General features: G+C 42.3%; 1 protein-coding gene across 1 annotated transcript in view; it reads left to right on the forward strand.

Moving 5' to 3' along the window:
- LOC133345001 (histone-lysine N-methyltransferase 2C-like) overlaps positions 1-23,194 on the forward strand; it is a 173,263-nt gene that overhangs the window by 114,757 nt on the left and 35,312 nt on the right. The window contains 10 exon segments of the mRNA XM_061555338.1: positions 6,212-6,352; positions 6,465-6,598; positions 7,989-8,262; positions 9,208-9,315; positions 13,617-13,664; positions 14,627-14,755; positions 15,489-15,587; positions 16,095-16,200; positions 18,041-18,273; positions 19,073-19,146. Coding sequence (XP_061411322.1) covers positions 6,212-6,352; positions 6,465-6,598; positions 7,989-8,262; positions 9,208-9,315; positions 13,617-13,664; positions 14,627-14,755; positions 15,489-15,587; positions 16,095-16,200; positions 18,041-18,273; positions 19,073-19,146 — 1,346 coding nt within the window.

Consider the following 23,194-nt stretch of genomic DNA (forward strand, 5'->3'; position numbering starts at 1 on the left):
CAGCTCTGTTAGCCAAGGCAGCATCTTTAAAGAAGAAATTGGGGATGTCAACACTGTAAAGTAGAATAGTACCTGTCAAATAAGATAGGTCCAAATATGTGTAGTTAAATCTTTTTTACATGGTTAATAACATCTTTTCAATGATTACTATTTTACTTTACCGAGTGTTGACATCCCCAACGTTTAACAGTACTCTCCTTTTTGTATTTGGATTGTCAGCCAACACCGGGTAAAACAACGTGTTGCGCCTATTGTTCTCTTTTAGCCCCGCCCACCCCCCTCCCCAACACGTTCCATTCATTGGCTACCACATTCAGATAAGCCCCTCCCCCCTCCTCCCCCCTTAACTTGTATTTAAGAGCTTGTCTCTTGGAATTTTGCCTCACTTGATACAGTAAATCTAGCTGTGACGGTCCCACCTGATGACAGAGACTTGTGTTGCCTCCGAAACGTTGTGATTTATAATTTAATTTCTATTATTTCTATTTTTACTTTTATTATTTATTTTTCCTACGTGACTTTACCGAAAAAACCTAAGAGTGAATCCTTGCAGTCACGAAAGCTTCAAATCTAGAAGAAATCAAGCTTGAAGAAGCTAAGCGGTGTTTGGAGATTGTGGACACTTTGGATGGCAGGCATGATTATTTAAAGACCAAGACAAGATCCAGAAGAGCCTCAGGACCGGATGAAGAGTACGGAGACAGAGCATTTGAAATTTCAGCCGGCCCATGCTATAGGAGCATACGAGGACTCTAAATCAGCCCCTACAAGAGGTAGAGAGGCTGGTACAAGTACAGCATACCACAGATCAGACCCAAGTGAACATCACCAGAGACCTGAAAGGAATGAAATAGATCTTTATCAAGTGATGCAGCGTCAGAATGAGATTACAGAGATGCTTGTAAAACAGCAAGATTTGTCTCACCTTAGAGTAGGGGTCGGGAACCTTTTTGACTGGGAGAGCCATAAAAGCCAAATATTTCTAAATATATTTCATTGAGAGCCATATAGTATTTTTAACGTATAATAAATTAAATATGTCTTACTTTTAATGCGACTTCTGGTCACGGGACCCGTGACCCGAGAAATTTTATCTTCAAAACTAATTTCTGTTTACTTTAAAATGACACAGTATTATTAAGCAATATCACAAGTATTTTAAAATCAGTTCCAAACTGATTTTATTTTTATTTTTTTATTATTTTTTTCAACTCAAAATTGTCTGGGAGCCATATGCCGTCACCGGAAGAGCCATATATGGCTCGCGAGCCATAGGTTCCCGACCGCTGCCTTAGAGAGACATTCCTGTGTTTAAAGGTGACCCACTTGTCTACAAGTCCTTCATCAGAGCTTTCGAGCACACCATTGACAGCAAGACAGAGAGTAGCCAAGACAAGTTTTATTACCTGGAACAATTCACGAGTGGCAGAACCACAAAATCTCGTGCGAAGTTGTGAACATACTGAGTCCAACCAGAGGCTACCAGGATGCCAGGAAGCTACTTTGATGAGCTGAAGATAGCCAGTGCCTATATGGAGAAAGCTTAGCAGTGGCCTCAGATCAAAAATGAAGATGGAAAAGCGTTGCACACGTATGAATTGTTGTTGATTGGATATCGAACATCATGGAAGACATTGAGTGCATGGATGAAATGGATAATCCCACGAACATGCGAGTGGTCATCTCAAAGCTTCCGTATAAGATGAGAGAGAATTAGCGAGGGAAGGCCTTCAATGTTCAAGAACGACAAGGAAGAAGAGCCAGGTTTACAGACTTGGTGGACTTTGTCGACAAGCAAGCTAAAGTTGCAATGGATCCGCTGTTTGGAGACATGCAGGATACCAGAAGAGGTATTGCAGGAAAGGGAAAAGATAAGACTGCAGACATAAAGACCCACCAGAAGAGTGGTCTTAAAGGAAGCAGTTTTGCTTTAAGCGTCATACCTTCTGAAGAGGGGAGAGCACAAGACTCGCCTCAGAAAAAGTCAAGATAAGCCTGCTAATGCCTTCCAGAAGCGCTGCTTGTTCTGCGAGAAGAATCACACACTGGATTCTTGCATTAAGATCTGCGAACAGCCACAGATAGACAGAATTGAATTTCTGAAGAAAAGAGGACTTTGCTTTGGATGTCTTAAACAAGAGCACCTTAGCAAGGAGTGTAAGAAAAGAATGACATGTCAAGAGGAACTTGAAGCATCCAAGCATGCTGCATGTCATTAAAGAAAACGGTGTCACCTCGAAAAGGAATAAAGATGGCAACACTGAAGAGAAGACAGCCTCAAGTGCTATTGTGTCCCTTAAACATGAAACTTGTGGCTACACCAGGGCTGGAGACAGATAATTTATTCTCGCCATTCCAGTGAAAATCAAATCCAAAGTGTGGAGATGTACGCATTCATAGATCTAGGGAGTTTTGTACTGAAACCCTGAGGAAACAACTCAACATCTGAGGCTGGAAGAATCTTATAACATGGATTACAATCTCCAGAATGGAGCTGACTGCAGCCGTGGTCGCAATAAAGGTTGACAAGATGCTCGGACAAGAACTTCAAGTGCCGCTCGAAGAGTATCCCTTTTGGACGGATAGGCACTCCAGTGCTGAAGTACATAGAGGATGAAACCACTCGTTTCAAGACCTTTGTGGCAAACAGGATTGTTACAATCCGTGAGGCCACCTCAGTGAACCCAGAGGATCATGCTTCGAAGTTTGAAAGCTGAAAAATTAATGAAAAGTAAATAATGGATTCAGGGACCCAAATTCCTGTGAAAGTCCCCTAGTAAATGGCCAGAACAACCAATTCAAATGAGTCAAAATTCAGAGATCAAGAAGTCGGTAACAGTCAGCTGGCTCAGTCATATCTGCTGACTGTAGCAGTATTTACAGACCGTAGTGGTATCTACTGACTGTAGTAATATCAACCAACTCTATAGTAGTAAATACTGACTCTACGGTAGTATTTAATGACTAGAGTAGTATCTACTAAATCTATATTATCTATTCACTCTATAGTAGTGTTGTGTAGTGTTGAACGATGCGAAGACGGAACTTCTGTAAGGGCTTATGCTGGTTTATTAACAAGGATAACAACTCAGACCAGAGGTAGGTGTCCGCTACACTCGGTCCTTCATGTGGACCCCAGGTTCTACTCTTGTTCCTAGCTTCGGCTATCCCCTTGGGCTCTCTCACTCGAGTTGGGACGGGGGTTCAGCCAACACCGCCCGACCGAGGATAGCAGCACCCCATGTATCCCTAGCCGGCTGGCTCCCACGGACTTCTTCAAGCCCTACCCTCGGCTATCTCTTCGGCTCCCCCATTCATCAAACCCGGACGGAGGTTCAGGCAACACCGTCCGGTCACGAGCGGGGAGACCTTCTTCAGCCGCTACACATCCCGGGCTCCCACAATGACCTCGCTTTTGTCACGGGGTCCCCCTTAAGTATCCCCTTGGGTGGCTCCTCCCCCTTTCCCGGACGCGCCCTCGTTCTTTTATTATCTCCTTACGGTGCTCATGACATGACGTCGAATAATGCGGTCCGAGTACCCATTCATCTTGAGCGCTTGGTGTACGGGTTCCAGTTCACTGGCTAGGTGGTGTTGGTCGGAGATGCAGTGGGCCCTATGGTGTAGGGTTTTGATGAGGGAATTCTTCTGTGCCGGATGGTGGTGGGAATTAGGTTTCAGATAGGAATCTGTGTGGGTGGCTTTCCTGTGGACAGTGTCTCAACGAGCCATCAGGCCTCTTCTCAAACAGAACATCCAGGAATGGTAGCTTACCATCCTTCTCCACTTCCATGGTGAATGTTATGGATGGGTGTATGGAATTAATGTGGTTGAGAAATTGGTTCAATGCTGGCAGGCCATGTGGCCAAATGACGAAAGTGTCATCTACGTATCTCTTCCACAAGGAAGGACGTAGGGTAGATGTCTGGATGGCATCTGTTTAAAATTTCTCCGTGAAAATATTCGCTATCACTTGTGATAAGGGGGGACCCATGGGGGGGGGGGTACCTTCATTTTGTTTGGAGAAAGTACCATTCCAGGTGAAGTAAGTGTTGGTAAGCCAGTGCCTAACCCAAGTTGGTACATCAGGATTCAGTCCATCTTGGACCAAGTCTTCAATTATTGCTCAGGTGTCAGGTACAGGAACCTTGGTGAACAGAGAGACTACATAAAAGCTGACAAGCAAATCATCTGGAGACAGTGAGATGCCCTTGATTAGAGAGACCAAGTCAGCTGAGTTATGTACTGCTGAGGTAGTCTTGCCCATGAATGGAAGCAAGGTCTCAGACAGAAATCGGGCCAGTTTTAGGTAGGTCCGTTGATAGTGGAAACGATGGGCCGAAGTGCAGTACCTTCTTTATGGATTTTTGGAAGACCATAAAATCTGGGTGGTCTAGCAGCAGAGGGTTTTAGGGGGAGCCACTTGAATGGTTGGATTAGAGAAGCCGAATTGTTGATGATATTGTTGGTTTTTGTAGCCAGGCGGTTGGTAGGATCCTTGTTAATTTTGGTGTAACTGCCATCATTAAGAAGGTCCTGGATTTTGTTGTTGTATGTGGTTTTATCCATGATGACAGTAGCATTGCCCTTGTCGGCTGATAGGATGACTGTCCTTTCTCTTTTTCAATTTGGCGAGTTCAGAGAGCTTGTCTTTGTTGATGTTACAAATGGGTGTTTGGGGGTGACAGCAAAATTCATCCCTCTAGCTAGTACTGATTTTAGTCTATCGGAGATTGTGCTGTTACTCTGATTGATAAGTCTTGTTAACATCCAGCTTTCTAATGTGTGGCACTGGTTTCTTTTTTGACGAGTTGTTGAATTTAGCAACAAGGTTAACCTTGCATTTTGAGGACATTGTTGCGGCAGAAGAAGCAGTCATGTTATCTACAAGGTTCCAATCAGATGTGGACATTTTTTCTGTTAATGATCCAGGTCCGATTCAATACAGTACACAAAATCCGTGATCTAATCCCATCTGTGAAGGAGGCCATTCCTGACATGCAATACCCTGGAGTCTACAAACTGAGTTGTACCTGCGGTAGCAGTTACATTGCGGAAACGAAACGACATGTCTCGGACCATGTTCGCGAACACAAGGCAGATCTGAAACATGACAGAACCAATACTTCTGCCATGGCTGACTATTGTTATAACTCTGTCACACCCCGCTTGGCTGGCTCCGCCCCAGGCCACGCCCCCCTTCTCGATCTTTCGGGAAAGTCCGGGCCCCCAACCACGTGACCCCCAAGTTTCCCCCTGGGGCCCCTGGCCCCCCTTTATCCGATCACGTGTCCTGTTGGGTTCATGCGGAGTGCCACGGCCTGACACGACCCCCGTGACACCCACCTACAGCCCCCATACTGAGCCGACACGGTAGGGACGTCATATGTCCCTACTATGTCACTACAGCAGTATCTGCTGACTCTATAGCAGTATCTACTGACTTTGCAGCAGAATATACTGACTATAGTGGTATCAACAGACTGTATTATATACCGACTCTATAGTCGTATCTACAGACTGTAGTAGGATCTACAGACTGTAGTAGTAACTACTGACTCTACAGTACTATCTACTGAATCTATAGTAGTATCTATTTACTCTATAGTATTATACTGACTATAGTAGTATCTGCTGACTAGCAGTATCTACTGACTACAGTAGCATCTACCGACGCTGCATTCGTATCTCCCGACTCTACACTAGTATCTACCTACTCTACAGTGGTATCTATCTACTCTATAGTATATACCGACTCTATAATAGTATCTATCGACTCTATAATAGTTAACTATTAACTTAATAGAATTCCGTGGTGCGGCCTAGTCCCGTGCAGAGCCCCCGGCCTCGTCTAGCTTGTCCAGCCGGCCGAGGTGGCGTCTTGGCCGGCTGGGGCTGGGCCGCTACCCCTCCCCACCATCCCCCCCGCCCGCACTACAGTAGTAGTATCTACGAACTATAGTAGTCGTATCTACTGACTCTATATACGGAACTGCACACATTGGGGTGTTTTTTTGTTGCATTTTGAACGCAATGAGAAGTGTGTAGTTTGTTTAAACGTAAACCCAGCAGTTTGTGAGTTAAATGCCTCGCACACGGACACACAGACAAAAAATGACATTTATAGGTAAGATACCTGTGTATTAATGTCTCATCAAACCTCCATACGATAGTTTCTTGAAGGGAATTTTTCTGTTTGGGTGGCTTGCAGGGATCGGGGGCTTCATGGTGCGGCACCGTGGGCGTGGGGGCGCCATGCGGGGAAGAGGCATGTCCCGCCGGGGCACAGGGGGAGCACGATCTGACTCGCTGACCAGCCCCGTAGCGTCCGACATCGGGAGGTCTGATGACGGTAAGATGACGTCTTTACGTTCTCCCCCCCTCCTCCGAAGGCGTTATCATGAATACTCGTATTCCCAGCTTACTGAAAGTTCTGTTTATAGATGGTCCCTCTGTTTTTTCAGTGACCAGTGAACATCTCCCCGAGACGCCCATGGATGAGATAACGGCAACTCCGGAGCCAATTGAGAAGCAGAAGCAGAGGCGCTGGAGGAAGAAAAAGAGTGCCCTGGAGGATGCTTTTCCCACGTATCTGCAGGTTCATGGCCACACACATCTCCAGCACTGCCACTATAGAGATGGATGCACACTGAAGGGTGGTGGGTGGCATCTAATCCATCACCAACAATGCCAGCATTGGTATTCACAGCAGGTTCTTAAAGTGTTGTTAACCCTTTCCCGTTCCGATACATCTGCAAGTTGCTGCGTGGATCCCATTCACCTCTGCATCTCAGAACGCGCGATCGGCTGAGCATTAATTTTATTTAGAGACATAGCGCTGTTTTTAAAGACACTGTACTCGCCCCAGATAACTATTGCGGCACAACCGCACTCTATGATAGCTGGTGCCAAACTGTGCCACACCCTCCCGCATGAACTTGTGGGAGCCTCAGTACCGATAAAGTTAATTTATTTTAGTTTTACGGTTTCGTTTTTACAATGTACATGTACATCTTTGTAATGAGAGAGGATTAATATATCAGTAGCGATCACACATGTTGTTCTTCAGCCTGAATCACAAGGTGGTCCTTTGCAGATGTATGATATGTATGTATCGGAAATTAGGTTTAGTGTGAACGTTTTGCTTGCTCATATTAGAAAATTATCAAATTCCCAATGCTTAGTTAAAATCACTTTAAATATGTTCCTTAAAATATAGAAATTGGAAGTTAATCTCGCCCATAATGGACAAGCTTGCTGCCTTGTTGATTTTATTTGCTCCAACTAACATTCCATTGAAAAAGATTAAATCTCCGAACCAAAACTTAGCAATAATAAAGCGAATATAAATTTAAAATAATCTAAAAACCATTCATCCTAGAATGGACTGGAAATCAGTATTTTTTAACACTTGGCATGCATTTGAAGGAGTTGTGCATTTGTGTGCATGCGTGCATTTGGCAAAACATTTGTATGCTTAACAGATGCTACTAGCTAGTGGCAAGTGGCTGCATGCTTATCAAAGCAATGCAATGCATGTGGACAGGCATAAAGAGTGGAAAATTAGAATGGACAGAAACATTTCTGATGCATTGGTTACAATGCTCTGTGTTGTTCACAGCTACGTAAGTGCAGTGTTTGGTCGTATTAAATAGTACACGTTGCACAGAACATGTTCACAGCTTGCATATTGAAGGTGGGAGTGAGTTTTCTTACTTTTTATAAGTGATGTATTTGATATTCTTGTATATTTTCAGGGTACATGACAGAACTGGTCGTTTTATAGCATTTCATTGCATACTTTGTCTATGATGGTGAAATCCATATCCTGTATATTACATTTCCCTTTGTGTGTGTGTTTGGGAGACAGGCAATTTTGAATATATAGGGTTGTATACACTGTTACTATTTGATGTTTTGATTGTGTATTGGAACTTTATGGACCACCATACTGACATTTGCTACCTTTTCTCTGGCTCCTGCCACAGGAGGCCTTCTTTGGGAAGGGGCTCCTAGACACAAGCAAAGAGAAGTGCTCCAGCCTTGATCTCTTCTCCGACGAGGAGTCGGCACAGCCAAGCGAGGGCGCTCAGCAGAAACCCACACCCCCTGCGCAGTCGGAGACCCCTGAGGTGGTGGCCAGAGACGAGGCAGGGCCCACGGACGATGGAACTCCTGTGCAAGCCGAGTGTCTCCGGGAACCCTGCCCCACGTCAGCTCCCATCAGTGCAGGCACGGCCACGGACCAGGGCAAGGCGCAGGGTGAGCCAAAACACGCTGCCTTCGCAATACGCAAATGCGGTCCAGGCCTCTGGACGTGCAAGAAATGATCAACTCGCATAGAAGTTGTTCAGTGGTCTATTGTCCATACTTTAATTAACTTTTTGTTTGGCCAAGAATGTGAAAAATTACCAATACAGGGGGTCATGCGTGCATATTGTTATTTCATGCTTGATATTAGCTGGGAGCATTGCAAATATGACTCGACATTCCCAACAGTTGCTTTGCTTATGTGGTGTGAAGGCTGTGGGATTCTGGTAAGGTAAGTAATGTAAATACATTAACGTATGATCTACAAGTATAATATACAGTAACAACCAGAGTTTAAGGAGGATTTTGAAAGGATGCTTACTCTATATGCCAAAGAGAAGATTAATCCAAGAATTAAAACCTATAACTGTAAAATATGTGGACATTGAATGAAAGGCCATCCCTATGGCATAGTATTAGCAAATATGTGTTTTAACCGTTCAGAGATTGTTGTGACGTGTTTGTAAGATTTAAAGCCATGTTTTCTGGAGAGGAGGTTGTTGTTCTCAAAGACAGTAGTGCATAGGTACAAAGCTTTGAAAGTCCATGATGAAGATTTTCTAGGCAATTTATTGGTGATATAATTTAGAGAATTATAGAGATGCAGCAACATGTCGAAAGCACTTCAGCTGTGCATAAATAAAAACATAGGTTGATAATGCAGACACTGCAGAGCTGAGAGAGGACGAAATGCTGGAATCGCATAAAGATTAGTTAAGCTTAGCATCGATGTGGAATGCTTGGAGAGCATTTTTTTTTTAAATATGCAAACTTAGTTTTTGAGTGCATTGTTGAGGAGAGTTTGAGAAACGGAGAGCGGTGTGTGGAATTTCACGTGTGCTGGCAGAGTCCTGTTGTCCCTTGCTCTTGCCGAGTGCTTGGTTGTGTGCTCTCCAGTGCCCAGAGCAGCTGAGGACCCCCTGGCAGCCCTCTCCGAGGTCCTGTCCAGTGATGAGATCCTGGGCATCCTATCAGGGGGTCTCAGAAAGTCATCAGAAACCACAGGTGACAAACTAAATTCACCTGTTATTGGTAACATAAAAAAATAAAACGAATAAAGAGGCCATAATAGCATCAATCAATCATGTCTTCCAGCTTCCCTGCAGTCTGTTCTTGCAGCAATTCAGGCATTGTTCAGATGGGTATCTTTCAGTCCAAAACCTTTTGGCCCCTGGTTATATCCTTTCACGAGCTAGCTGACCTTTGGTGCACCCACTCTAGTGCAAGTGCCTCGGAAAATCCAGACACGAAGAAATCCCAAAATATATGATACTTACGCTGTGGTCTTGTGAAGATGAATAGCATTAACCACCGAGCTCCAGTACATTCATTGTGTTCATTCTCTGTCAGATTTCTAGCTCGAAGTACCAGTGTGTCTTTTACACTTCTTTTCACCCAAGATAATTGTCCTAAGTTTCATGACACTTTTTGCACGAGGGTCCTGCCCAGTTTTTGCAGTAGGAGGTGATGTTTGCTCTGTATTTCAATTGAGTAATTTGCGGGTCATTTTTCAAATTTGACCCCTGACAGGCAGCACACAATCATCTACTCTTTCTAGCAAATAACGTCCACTGTGAAGCAGACAGCATAGATATTTATGGTAAATACACCAATTGTAATAACCAGGGTGGCCGCTGGTTTTAACCACAAACCTCTAAGCCGCAAACGCGCTATTGCTAGGCACTGTCACAGCGATAAAATGTACAAAAAAGCAATTGGCTTGGCTTCTTGGAGGACATTTATTTGAAGCGTCCTCGAAGGTTTGACTTTTCAAAGTTTTCTGGTCATCGGAAAATTGCATTTTTTAGTAGTGATTCTATCACCTTCCCTAATCTCCAAGACTGATAGGTGGCCTTGCCATTCCAAATAGCAATCCTTTGTGTTGCATTTGTGGGTTGCAAACGGAGGTGGCATTTGTAGCAAGTATCTCTGAGAGGGAGAGTCAGAAAGCTGTGAATTTCAAGATATTTATGAAAACACACCATGAAAAACTATCCCATATAACAGATCCTTGTTTTAATCTGGGATTTTATCCATACACAAGTATCCCCCATTGACTTCCTGAAATGCTTTTTCCACGCACATTTTTTGTGGTAAAAAAAATATAGCCTAATTTTATTGTCATGGAAAAGCTGATTTTTCTGGGCTTATATATATATAGATCTGACATTGCAATTATAAAAGGGCAGAGTTATTTATTGTACCTCTGAGTGCCAAGTGCTATTACCAGCTTGATTGGGTGTCCTTTCGTGTTTTATTACTTCTGCAGGTGTTCACGATGGTGAAAGCAGACCAAAATAAGTTTTTTTGATGGCCATACATTGGAGAGCCCAGTGCAACACCGGCCAGGATTTTCTTGTCTTAGATGTCTCAACGAGATGGACCCACACCTAGAATGGTCCATGTCCTGGACTTTGCAACCAGGTTAATATTCTCAAACAATGTTTCCCATCACAGGCTAGCAAAACTAGAAGTCGTTTCTGGCCATCGTACAGGAAGCATTGTTGAAAGTAGGCCCAAAATTGTATTTGTGAGACTGATGCACTGGTAAATCTCATTGCTCATACAGAAGTGACAGACACATCTTCCTCAGAGATGCTGCTCCAGTTGAAGATAGCCCTCTTTCAGGTTACCATCATAGGCCTTGTGTTAGAAATGCAAAGAAGAATATGTTCTTTGGTACCAGATGTTTAGGCTGAGGGAGGCATTGTTTGAACAATAGTGCTCCATGAACATTTTACTTGAGGACCCCTGAGCATGAAATCAATTTTCGGTGTTTTTAGAATTGTGCCCGAGACTGAATGTATGCCCAACCCTGGAATTCTTTCTCCATGGATGAGATTACAAAACATCTATGACTTAAGAGATCAATGAGGCTGGATCATCCCATTATGGAGAATATATTGAGAGCTTACTGGGCCAGGGCTACAAGTTAGCACCTGAAACTGTTAAATTTGAGGTTTTGATCATTTTGCCGCATAGGGCCTCAGAGAGTTGATTTTTTTAGAGTAATTTTTAGAGAAGATAAAATTAATCACAAGTCTGTCAGGGGGTCTCATTGCAGTTTTGAACCAAAAGACACCCATGCCTGTCATTGAAAGAACATAATATATCTTGAATGGCCTCTAGCGTTATTTGCATTAGACCAACCATTTCTCCAGGACTTAGCTTTTGCACCCCCAACCTGTCACCCTTAGATGATTATTCAGCGTTATGGTGCATCAGCCGAGAGATCGTATGTACAAATCACAGTAGTCGTAATTAATTGCCTTTGGCCTATCATACTGTGTGAGTGCCAACACAGCATGTGTCTTTCTTGTAAAGATAGTCGTCCATAGGAGAGGCATGCATCTTCCCTTATCCTAAAGTAGAGGCCAATACCAACTTTTCTAAAGGTTTGTTTGGATTGTCATGCCACTGTAAGAACCAGACATGAGTCAAATGTTTGTTATTTCTAGATTTTAAGCTTTCGTGACTGCAAGGATTCATATTCTTAGGTTTTTTCGGTAAAGTCACGTAGGTAAAATAAAAAAATAATAAATTAATAAATAACGACGTTTCGGAGGCAACACAAGTCTCCGTCATCAGGTGGGACCGTCAGCTAAATTTACTGTATGATTGATTACGTTCCATTCTCAGGTAGGGTGTTGACTGTTATGTTAGCCGACTCTGTGTTGTATTGCATTATATTTCTAAGTTTACTAGGTTTGTTTTCTCTTTCATTTATACCTGATGATGATTGCTTGTGTTGCAATCGAAACGTCGTATGCTATTATTTAATTTGTTATTTTCTCTTTATACGTGACTATACCGAAAGAACCAAAGAGTATATTTTATTCATCAATCGATCGATCTTTATTTTACATGCCAATATCACCTTCAATAAAGTAGGTATTAGTGCACATTACAGCAGCTCGGGAACGGTCTATGGGCACAGCAGCAACAGGAATGAAAAACGAAACCCGTCACGACCGCAGCGGCTAACACAGACTGAGCAAAGTAAATTTCAAAATACATGCTTCAGCACTGGATGCTTTACTTGCTAAGAACAACATTTTTGCATGGACCGTTTTTGCTCAGGCCATTTAGCAAGCAGCTGATTTCAATTTAAGATTTCTATATCCTTCCTGCCAGAGGGACAAATTTGTATTGCTTCTGCCAAAGATGGCTCTGACTTGGCACATGTAGCCAACTGCGCCCAAAACCGCTCATGTATAGAGGTGGTAGACACATTTTGGTTAAAAGTATAGTCTTCCAGATCCCTTAGTATATTCTAATAACACTTGTATTGTTACCCCATTTTTTTCTTGATATGTGAATGCTATGGATACTTATTATATTTGGTAGCATGGACTTCAGCCGTCCCGTTTGGCTAGCATTAGTCGCGGATCCGGTTTATAATGCATCTGCTTTGTTAAGAGTAATCTCCAGTGTTTCGATGAGGTCTGAAAATGGATTGTGCATTTCGCATTAGCCTGCTGCATGGTGGCAAGAGCTCTGCCTCGATGTCCTTTCATGTGAACGCTGTTATGAGACAGTTACTGAATTACTGTCCTGCATGGCGAGTTCCAGGACGTTTTTGGTTGTCCAGGAGACCAGCACTGGGGTGGCTGTGTCACCCATCGGCTAATAAATGAAAAAAGTTCCTTGGGGCCAAAATGTTTAGTGGTTAAAAGCTGCTCATATGGTCAGTGGAACCTAGTTGTTGATTTCACGGGTAGCAGTGAAGCCGGAACATACATGAAAACCTTCATTAACTGAAGTACCCTAACTTCAATTCGTACCATTGTATTATTATTTGTAAGTATTTTTACTGGTAGGAACCACCTGGTTCCACCAGTCCACAGGGGATTATTGTGTCCGTCCGTCGTGCATCCAAAAATGAGAGGGGTGGGGAGGGGCCGGGTGGGGAGGGGCTAGGTGGGGCTGGGTGGGGAGGGGCTGGTCACCCCGTGGTGCCCTGATAAAACTCAACGTTTAACCTACTCACGCCAGCTTGTGCCCGCCCTCACAGTCGGGCATATTTGCGGAATACACCACGCCGCCGTTTACCCTGGCCATTGACCGAGCAACCCAACGTTCCTACCAGCTCCCTCTGCAGGAATGTGTTTGTTAATAGTCTCTTTAATTATTTAACCACTTGTTATGTTGTCATTACGAGTAAGGGGTTCCTTTTATGATGCTTGATCACCCTCTCTCATTGTTGTGCATGCTTTTTTTATTATACATGTTTACTTTCCGCCTTTTGCCGAATTTTGCTCCATTCTCATAATTATAATCACTCATTTTTGGTTTGGGTTCTCTAGGTTCCGATTTAGACTCTTTTCACCTCGTGAACTCGCCTTCTCCGTTCGGTAAGAGAGCAGAGCGCCCTTGGTGCGCAGCTGCGCTGTGTGTGTCCTAGTGGAGAGCACCGACTCTCGTTGCCCCCGCTTTGTGCCGTTCCTACGCCTCGTTTCCAAGGCATAGTTTAGTGAGTGCTGGACCTGCATCCATCTGCCCAGAGATGAAGCTCCATCCATCCCCCCCACTACTTTCAAACCAGCCCATCTTCATACTGCATGGCCACTGGAGAAACAGTGCGAGGGGGCTCTGCAACCTGACCCCTCGTACGGTTTTGACATCATGGTTGAATCTATGACATTATTTGCCTTGTTCAAACCATACATCGTGTTAGTTTTTAAACTTCGTTGCAATCAGTTACATGGGATTGATGGGGAACGTGGCTTATAGCAGTATTGGTACAAAGTCAGCTGGGCAAGGTTCCTGTATGCATTTACTGTGCTGTGGAGACACTGGATTAGTTGTAGCCAGCAGCACTCTCCAACTCTTCTTATTTCGTTTTTTTAAGTGCAGCATGGTATTATTTTGTGGAAGTGGTTGGTTCATCTCTTTTTTTCTATCTTAAATGGTTCACAGTAATGCACAATGTAGCGTTACTCAAACCATTTAATTTATGAAACTCTGGAGGTAACATCTTCATACGCTCAAATAATTCAAACGATTGTTTTGTTAAGTTGATTTTCGTCCGAGCACACTATAAAAACATATCAGCGCACTGATCCGTGAATTTGTATTTGCTGTGCTTTTGTCTGTTCTGCTTCTGCCGCTATCGTAGAGTTGATCTTTTTCTAAGCATCTCTTGCATGTGCGTTGAACCTTGGCACAATTGATGTCTCCTTCTTTAAGATAAATTTTCTCCTCTGCCGCCTTGCTGCGCCCCCGCCTGCCACCCTCGCGTTGTGAACGTGGCGTTTGGCTAATGGCTTGTATTGTGTTGTTCTCGCAACCGGGCTGGACTTGGGCTCCATACCAGATGAGCAGAGCAGCTCTGCCCAGGGCCCTGCTACTGCTGCTGCTGCAACGCAGCGTGGCCAACAGCTGCGACCTGAACCACTCGACAGCCTGCTGGGCACCTCCGACCTCGACCGCATCGTCACCGATGGTCAGTAATGGTTGAACCTTGTTTTCTGTAGTGTCAGAAGAGCATTAGTATTTTCTTTCACACATGCCGGACATTTTTAATAATTCTGAAGGCAGTGTTTCCGAAAGCTGTTGGAAAAGCAAATGTTTATGATAAAAGTACGTTGAGTTCAGTAGTGCTCATCCAGTGTAGTTCATAAAGTCGCGGTGTTTTTATGCTCAAACAGGCATTGGGTGCTGCACATTCCAAATGGTAGCCCTGAGCCAAAGTTCGAATTTTGTGAACTAGTTTTTTTTCTCCAGGACAATGGTTGTGGATTTCCTACAAAGTATCATATATATTCTTTGGTTTTTTTGGTAAAGTCACGTAGATAAAAAAATAAATTAAAATTAAAACAAATTAAATTAAAATTACTGAGGCATCTGTAATTTTGCTGGAGCAGTCACAACACCTCATGACGGTTGCTTGTGTTGCTTCCGAAACGTCGTGATTTAATAAAAACTTTATTTTAATTATTTTTTTACCTACGTGACTTTTGCCGACAAAAACAAAGAGTAAGGATCCTTGCAGTCACGAAAACTTCAATTATAGATATTATATATACTACAGAACCCAGAGGGATGACAATATGTTTAGTATACATTCTGCAAGAGTTTGAACTCCCAATCATCTATTTGTTATCCCAGAGTGCTGTTTGGCCAGATAATTAACAAAGTAATAATGACAAATGGATGGCTGGCTTCTCCCTTTGCAGAGCTGGCAAAGATTGAAGCGAAGGATGTGGCTGACCTTTTTTCCGCAATCAGCCCAGCAGGGGGAAGTCAACCCCAGCCCCCAGTCCAGAACACTCACGGTACTCCCAATGCCCACGTGTGTTTGACCGCTTTCGTATGTGTGCGCGCGTGCGTGCACTCATCTAATGTACAAATTAGGAAAGTGTGGAATAATTGAATGGAAGAGCAAAAACAGGAAATAACATTGCAGCCATAAAATGTTAACCTTTTAAAAGAATGTTTTGAAAGTACCTAATTAGTAAAAAAAAACGTTTCTACAAAAAATTACTGGCTTACTCTGTTTCACACGCAAGGTCAAAAAAGCATTCCTACAATCGACAAACTCGGAAATGGCTTCACAGATGCCGCCTCAAAATTTGTATGTTATATTTTGTTCCACAGATAAGAACTTTGAGAACTGCGTATTGTCCATAGCCATGCCGTAATATTACAGTGTCATGGTGCTATGTGCACTGTCCTAAAATATAATGTTTTCTCAATCGGTGAATTTAGAGTAATGCAAGGCTATTAACCCTGCTTTCCGTGATACGTTTGGTTTCTCTGTGCTATGTACGGTGGTTCCCCAGGCATTCTGGGTGCAGCAAGGAACCTGACAGCACTTTCACAGTTTCCCGCACCCGGTCGCTCGGAGCCCTCGCCCATGATGCCACAGGCTTCTTTCCCAGAGTTTAGGTGAGACGTCACCCACACAGGCTTTTTCTATAATTGGTGTTTGTGAGTGCCTCTAACCAAGCTTTTTCATCAGTTGGGTTCATTTGTGTTGTTTGTCATTTCACAATTGTTGTTTGTTGTTGTAATCTTGGCTGTCAAATGAAAGTCCGTTTTCATTAATCTAGTTTCAAGGGGAACCTACTTCCCTGAGAGCATGTCACTTCTTCTAGATTTGAAGCTTTCGTGACTGCAATGATTCATATTCTTCGGTTTTCTCGGTAAAGTCACGTAGGTAAAAAATTAAAATTAATAAAAGTAAAATACCTTTAAAAATCGCGACGTTTCGGAGGCAACGGAAGCTTGTGTTGCCTCCGAAACGTCGCGATTTTTATTTTACTTTTATTAATTTCAATTTAGTTACCTACGTGACTTTACCGAAAAAACCTAAGAATAGCATGTCACGTCATTGCCTATATATAAAGTACTAAAATAAGTGATGAAAAAAAGCCAAAATGTAGAAATATGATTTGACATTGGCTGTCAGCTCTTCTTGGAAGACTGATGCATTACAGGAAAAGAGAGCTTGGCATACTGTAGCCGTTATGTAATATATTTTATATGGACATAGGTGAATATGAAGAGTTGATTTCCCAGTGAGAATTTAACTGGTTTGAGAGTGCTGTAAAGTCGTGATAATCTAAATGCAATGATAAGTATAAGCATGCTGTCCAAAAATTATAAAGTTATACATTTTTTAACAACATATAAAAAGAGCCCACAATGTGATTATTGTACTTCAACATGTGTGTTCATATTCAGCAAACTGCAATGTCGTCTTTCATGTCAGTGAGTGCCACGTGTGTCACTGGTTGTTTCAGTAAGCTTTTGAAGGAGCCACTGTCATCATCTGGTGATTTGAAAGTAAATTAGATTGTCTTTGGCCATGCAAAGATGTGATTTGAATAATCTAGATCTGGCATTGGCGAACCAGTTATCCCTAAACCATTTTGATCTTAAGAGCTTATTTTTATACTTGCGTCAATGTATTTCAGTATATTGAGAATATATTATAATATTCGCTTGTTCTATATAATTAGGGAGATTGTCCTAAATATGTATTCTTAAAATGTTCATTTGAATTCCATATTGATAAGTCACAAATGTGTCTGATTGGCATACCATTTAATATGGATGGAAATTGCGCTCTCTACACAAATCAAAAGTAATTGGATCATTCGGAGCACTATGCCTACACCCATCTACCCGCACTCATCTGCCCTTTGCCAGCTTGTACACATGTGCACATAATCTCTAATGCTGGTTGCATTATGTTGCTCTTCATGTTTTGAGTGGCTTTCCTGATAAATATAAAAATGAAATGTGTCAACAGCATCTCAAAAATGCAGTGTTTGTCAGGAAAATTATCAAAATAATAACTTCAGAAAAGGCACCCTTATTAAAAAGAGTTTTGGTACACACAACTTTTTTCCTGGATAAATGAGACCATTGTTATATTAATCTGGGCAGGTGGCACTAGTTAGTCTGCTTGACTTCCAATAATTGCAATTAAAATTCGGGGCAATGATTGAAAATTAGTGCAAATGTCTGAAGCCAAAAATGGTCATCCTATGCCATAGGAATATAGCAATATTGTGGCTTCAGGCTTTCAAGACTGCCAATGTATACAGGCATCGCCAAAGTGCTTGTATGATCTGGGAGAATCTTTCAACTTTTTATATTAATTCAAGTTCTTTGTCGATAAATGAGCAATAATGCTACATTAGCCTGATGACTTCTCTATATCCATGCTGTTTTTTAAATCACAATTTTTATTGTATACTGTGGACTGTTGTGCGCCCAGTGGTTGCAGGGAAAAGGTGTCTTCGTTCAGCCCCTCTTCCAACCCTGCCAGCCCATGGAGTGCGGCAGGAGCGCCCCCAGCTGTGGCCGGAGAGGGGGAGGGGGACGGCCTCTCTTACAACCAGCGCAACATCCTCAAGTGGGAGAAGGACGAGCTGCTGGGCGAGATGGCGACCACTTCCCCTGTGCTGTATGCCAACATCAACTTCCCCAACCTGAAAACCGAGTACCCGGGTACGCGTGAGCAGGCGATGCTCCTTCTTTATTTCGGCACACAATGTTTAACACCGCTGAGCCCAGGACGAGCTGCTCCCATTTTCCGAGTTATTTTCATCCTCATGGTTTGAAAACTATTCTCCATGTCTCGATAAGTAAATTCAGCCATGGCCCAAGAGAATCTTTCGTGCAAATTTGGATGCCTTGGCCTATGGTGTTAACACATCTGCAATCAAGAGCTCTGAAGACACGAGTTGGTGAATCACATTAATTTACACTTGTGTAGGGTGGGACATTCCATTGATTTGTCAGATAATATGGATTTTTAAGCTCAAGATAAATGCAGTAAATACCTTGTGTAAGATTTAAATCCCTTGTGTAAGAATTGATGCTTTTAAAATTCTCTTTTTAAAAATAAAATTTGTTCAAGTCATCCCTCTAGCTACTAGAGGGCACTAACATTCACCACAATATTAAAACAGAATATTTAGTTCTTAATAGGCCTGATCCTGAATTGTGACTCGAATTGCTGGGGTAGAATCATTCTACTGCGATTGTTGTGTGTGCTACAAGCCTACCTGGGAGACTTGGGGGATGTCCAGTATGTGGCAGTAAATAAAGTAGGGTCCTGGTGAGTCATTGCTTATTTTGGAGAGTTGTCTACACATGCACATGTGCGGGTTTTGTTTGGGGACTCGAGTAATTGGGGGGGGGGGGGGTGGAACCTGTGATATTTGTGCTGTTTTATATAAAGGAATAGTTTATATGAAAGCAGTGTCCCTTTTCTCTTTGTATACTTGTGTTCTTGCATGTGCAGACTGGCCCACAAGAGCCAAACAGATTGCTAAGCTGTGGCGTAAAGCCAGTGCAAGTGAAAAAGCTCCATTTCTGGTAAGCACAAAGAACTGGCGTGCGCAATACACCACACTTCATTGTGTGAGTAATGTGCAATACAGTAAGGTTTATGTACGGCATCGCCTAATTTCGTGAATATCTTAAGATAGGGTGCAGCTTGAGTAGTGGTTCTGCATTGAAATGTAAATGAATGGCTGGAAATGGCATGAATTGAATACACAAGTTAATATTACAGTGTACATATCCACATGAAAGACCATTAATTGGAACATGTCAATCTATACAGGGGGGGAGACGTTCCTTGTTTAAATATAACTAAAAATAATCACAAGTGTCATTGTGGAGAATATAAATAACAAAATCAATAAGCATAACATTTGTCTCCTTGAATTAATGCTGCTGAAGTTGTGCACTCCCAGAAGGCTGTCTGATGGGTTGTGTAAGACATACTTATATTTTACGTGGAGAGACAGATATATGGAGACATAGTGTCTGCTTATGTATTTTGTTGTTCTAAAATATACCAATGGGAAACAGTGTTAACTAATTTGCAAGGCATTGCAAATGATTTATTTTCAAAGGTTGAATTCCCTCCTTTTATGGCATTGGGATTATGTTCAACTAATTCTGTAATATCAAGCATAGTTGTAATGCTTTTTTCCGAGTGAAGTGATTAACAGGAACATCATATTATCACAGTTAACTCTGCAGTGGCATTGTGTTTTATCAAATTATCTGAAGAACTCAATTGCAGTTCAGCCTTGACGAAATTGATATTGCACTAATTGTGGCTGATAGGTTGTATGTTATGTCCTCACACAGGTCATAATATAACCTGAAGTATTGTAAGCATTGTCATCGGCATCAGCCATTGTTTATAAACTGAAGGTTGAAGGCCCCCCCCCCTCCCCTTGCTGTCACCATCCCTCAGTCCTACGATGCCACAAATCATCTCTCTGCTGCACATGAACTAATCTCATTGCTCTACCTTAAGCGGCGGTCATCCTCTTGGGTACTTGGGAACCTCGGTTTTGTGATGGGAACAATATGTCCACTTGGTGAAGTGTATGTGTTAGAAATTATTATTTTTATTCTCACTTTATTTCATTTGGCTGCCATTCTATCACTAGCCTTGTCTGTTGGACATCTTCCCTCCCTGTGATGTGTCCTGGCCAAGCCCACTTTTCTCTACTTTCAATATGTCTGTGCAGTTTGTTGCCCAATCCATATATTTTTTAATTTTTGTCTTAGTTTAATTCTGAGCGTTGAATTTTCTATCTTTCTTTGTGTGCTTTTGTTGCACCTTTTTTGCCACTGTCCATATTTCCAAACAATATTTAATGGCTTGAAGTATGGACTGACGTTACAAAACTTTGTGTAGAGCTTGCTTACATTGTAATTACTGGAACATTCTGAAGCTAAACTGCATGTTTGGGCACAGAAATGTCACATCTCTGTTATTTGAATAATGATCGATAGCAGTAAAATTACGGTTAGAATATAAAAAAAATTATTAAGTATGGAATGGTGAAAATGGGCAATATGCATTTGTTCTTAGTTTTTTATGCTGCAGTTCTGACATTTTGCATTTATTCATTTGTACTTGGCGATGAGCTGGTGACCTCAATTTACAACCAAAAAAGTGCCCAGTGACAATGGGCTTTGATGTGAAAACTGTGCAACGAGACTTAGAGGTTCATGCTTGGAATGACACAAAGAATAACATATATCGGGGAAGCAATGCAAATTAGAGGCATCTTTGCTTGAGCAAAACACATCCTGGAGAGAGATGAATGCCAATGGACGAGACTGGTTATGGAATTGCAGTCTGGGAAGGAGAGATCAAGCCCGAGTGGGCAACTACCACAGAGATGGAGCATTGGGCGGGATGAGCTCGTGCCAGTGTGAGGAATTGTGTTATCAAAGGCCTGTAAGAGATGGCAATAGTGTGGGGCAGCTGTGATATTGCAGTTGACAGACAATTGTTTATGATGATTGTCATGCATACCTCACTGAGGCAGAAAAGTATCATATATAGGGAGACTTGATATAAAAAAATAACGCCTGAATATTTCTTCCATCTGTGAAAAGGAACCTTATAGTTCATCGGATTTCTCAAGTATAAGAAAATTTCTCATAGCCTAGCGGTCTTTTATATGATCATAATTCACTGGTGAGTCATTATGAGGGTGATAAATGTCTGTGTCGTGTGTATTTTAAATTGATAGACGTCTCTTTTTTATGGCTTGTCAGTAAAAAATTTGAGCTGTACTTTTCAGCAAGTAAGATTACTGTTGAGAATAGGTTTTCCCATTTTTTTCTGGCAACAAATAGGTGTTAAGATGTTAAAACACCAAACTGAAACATTTTAGAAGGAATCATGTCTGCATTAACCACAATACTTGTGGTCAGAATGCAAACAAAAAACACTCTGATAATATATGCATTGTCTTTGAAACTGATTGGTCCACACCAGAGACAGCGTTCTTTAAAGAACCACACCAGAACCACACAAGAGACAGCTTTCTTTGGTACTGGCAAAGGAGGTCCCATGATGAAGATTACTGTTTTCGAGGTCTCACTTCAAAAAATGTGAAGATACATAACCTGGTTAAAGGGCATTGCTTTTTCAAATCATTCTCTGGTTGTTTTATGAATTAATCGGTGAAATTAAAGTGTTTCCATGTTCGAGAACATTAATTTCGCAGTTTCAGTTTCTATTGGTAGTCCTGAGCCTGGATTGGAAATTTCACATTGCTGTGGTGGGGGTAATAAGATTATACAAGGTGTTTAAAAAAGATGGACCCTATTTGAAATTGCTATATCTCTGCAACCACGAACTGCCCATGAATGAAACTCTTACCACTTGAAAGGGTGGGGCATCGCGTTTACAATGATTACCGCTAGATGCCTCTCCCAGTGCACAAACAGCCCCTAGCCTCAGTCATTCGCAAGATGGTGACCCCGCAACACAAGGGGCGTTTTGCGTTCTGCAGTTCAGCAAGACTGAACCCATAATTGCGGTGCAGCGTGCGTTTCAAATGCGTTTTGGCATTGATCCGCCAATGTCAAAGAGCATTCGTCGTTTGTACCGACAATTTGAGGAAACAGGCTGTTTATGTAAGGGGAAGAGCACAGGGCGACCACGCACCTCAGAGGAAAACGTGAGAAGAGAGGTGTGTGGGACTAATTCAACTATCGTCTCGATGTTTTCCGTACAGCAGGTGGAGGGCACATAGAGCATTTATAAAATGGTTAGTAAAATGTTGATAACTCATTAAACCGTTTGTAACTTTTTGTATAATTGTAACATGTTGCCATCGTGAAATAGACTGCTTTGAAATTGGGTCCATATTTTTTAAACACCCTGTATATTGTATGACAACCATTTTTTACTGACTACATTTTAGCAGCCAGAAAGGAATTATAATAGGTTTTAGTTATCTCTAACTGGGATTGGAACTCAAAAACAGCGCTCTGATACAGCATGGCCATTGACAAAATCGGTACGACTGTATGAGAAGTCAACAGTGGTGTTATTGAGACATGTATAGTTTTCTGATGTACATGTAGTACGATAAAAAATACAGAATTGGCGGTTTGATATAGGGGATTATACTGTGTTGTATTATACTATCCATCTACGTCTATGCTCTTGGCCTTCACCAACCTGCACTAACAAGAGTGGTGAAGTATGATCAAATAAGCCCTGCAAACCTATATGGTGCGGAAAGTGTATCCAGAAGTGGACTGACATTAGACCTGTGCACGTACATTGACTATTACATTTTATAAGTTCAGCCTGCTTGTTCAGCTGTACCCGTGTTTGCTGTGCAGGGAGCTCATGGCTCTGTCTGCAATGTGTAAATTAGCAGGATTTGTGGGTGGGTAGACGGTCACACAGATCCAGCTGGGGTAGAATAATGCCATCCGGCAGCATGCATGCTTGTTGGAAGTACCGTAATATGAGTAGTGTATGGTAGTGCAAGTGATGCTATGTATGAATATTTTACTGGTAGGAACCTCCTGGTTACACCAGCCCACAGGGGATTATTGTGTCCGTCGTGCAGGGAGGGGCTGGGTG

Source organism: Lethenteron reissneri, chromosome 21 (genome assembly GCF_015708825.2).
Source record: "Lethenteron reissneri isolate LAM-NWPU_2019-01 chromosome 21, ASM1570882v1, whole genome shotgun sequence".
Classification (NCBI taxonomy): domain Eukaryota; kingdom Metazoa; phylum Chordata; class Hyperoartia; order Petromyzontiformes; family Petromyzontidae; genus Lethenteron; species Lethenteron reissneri.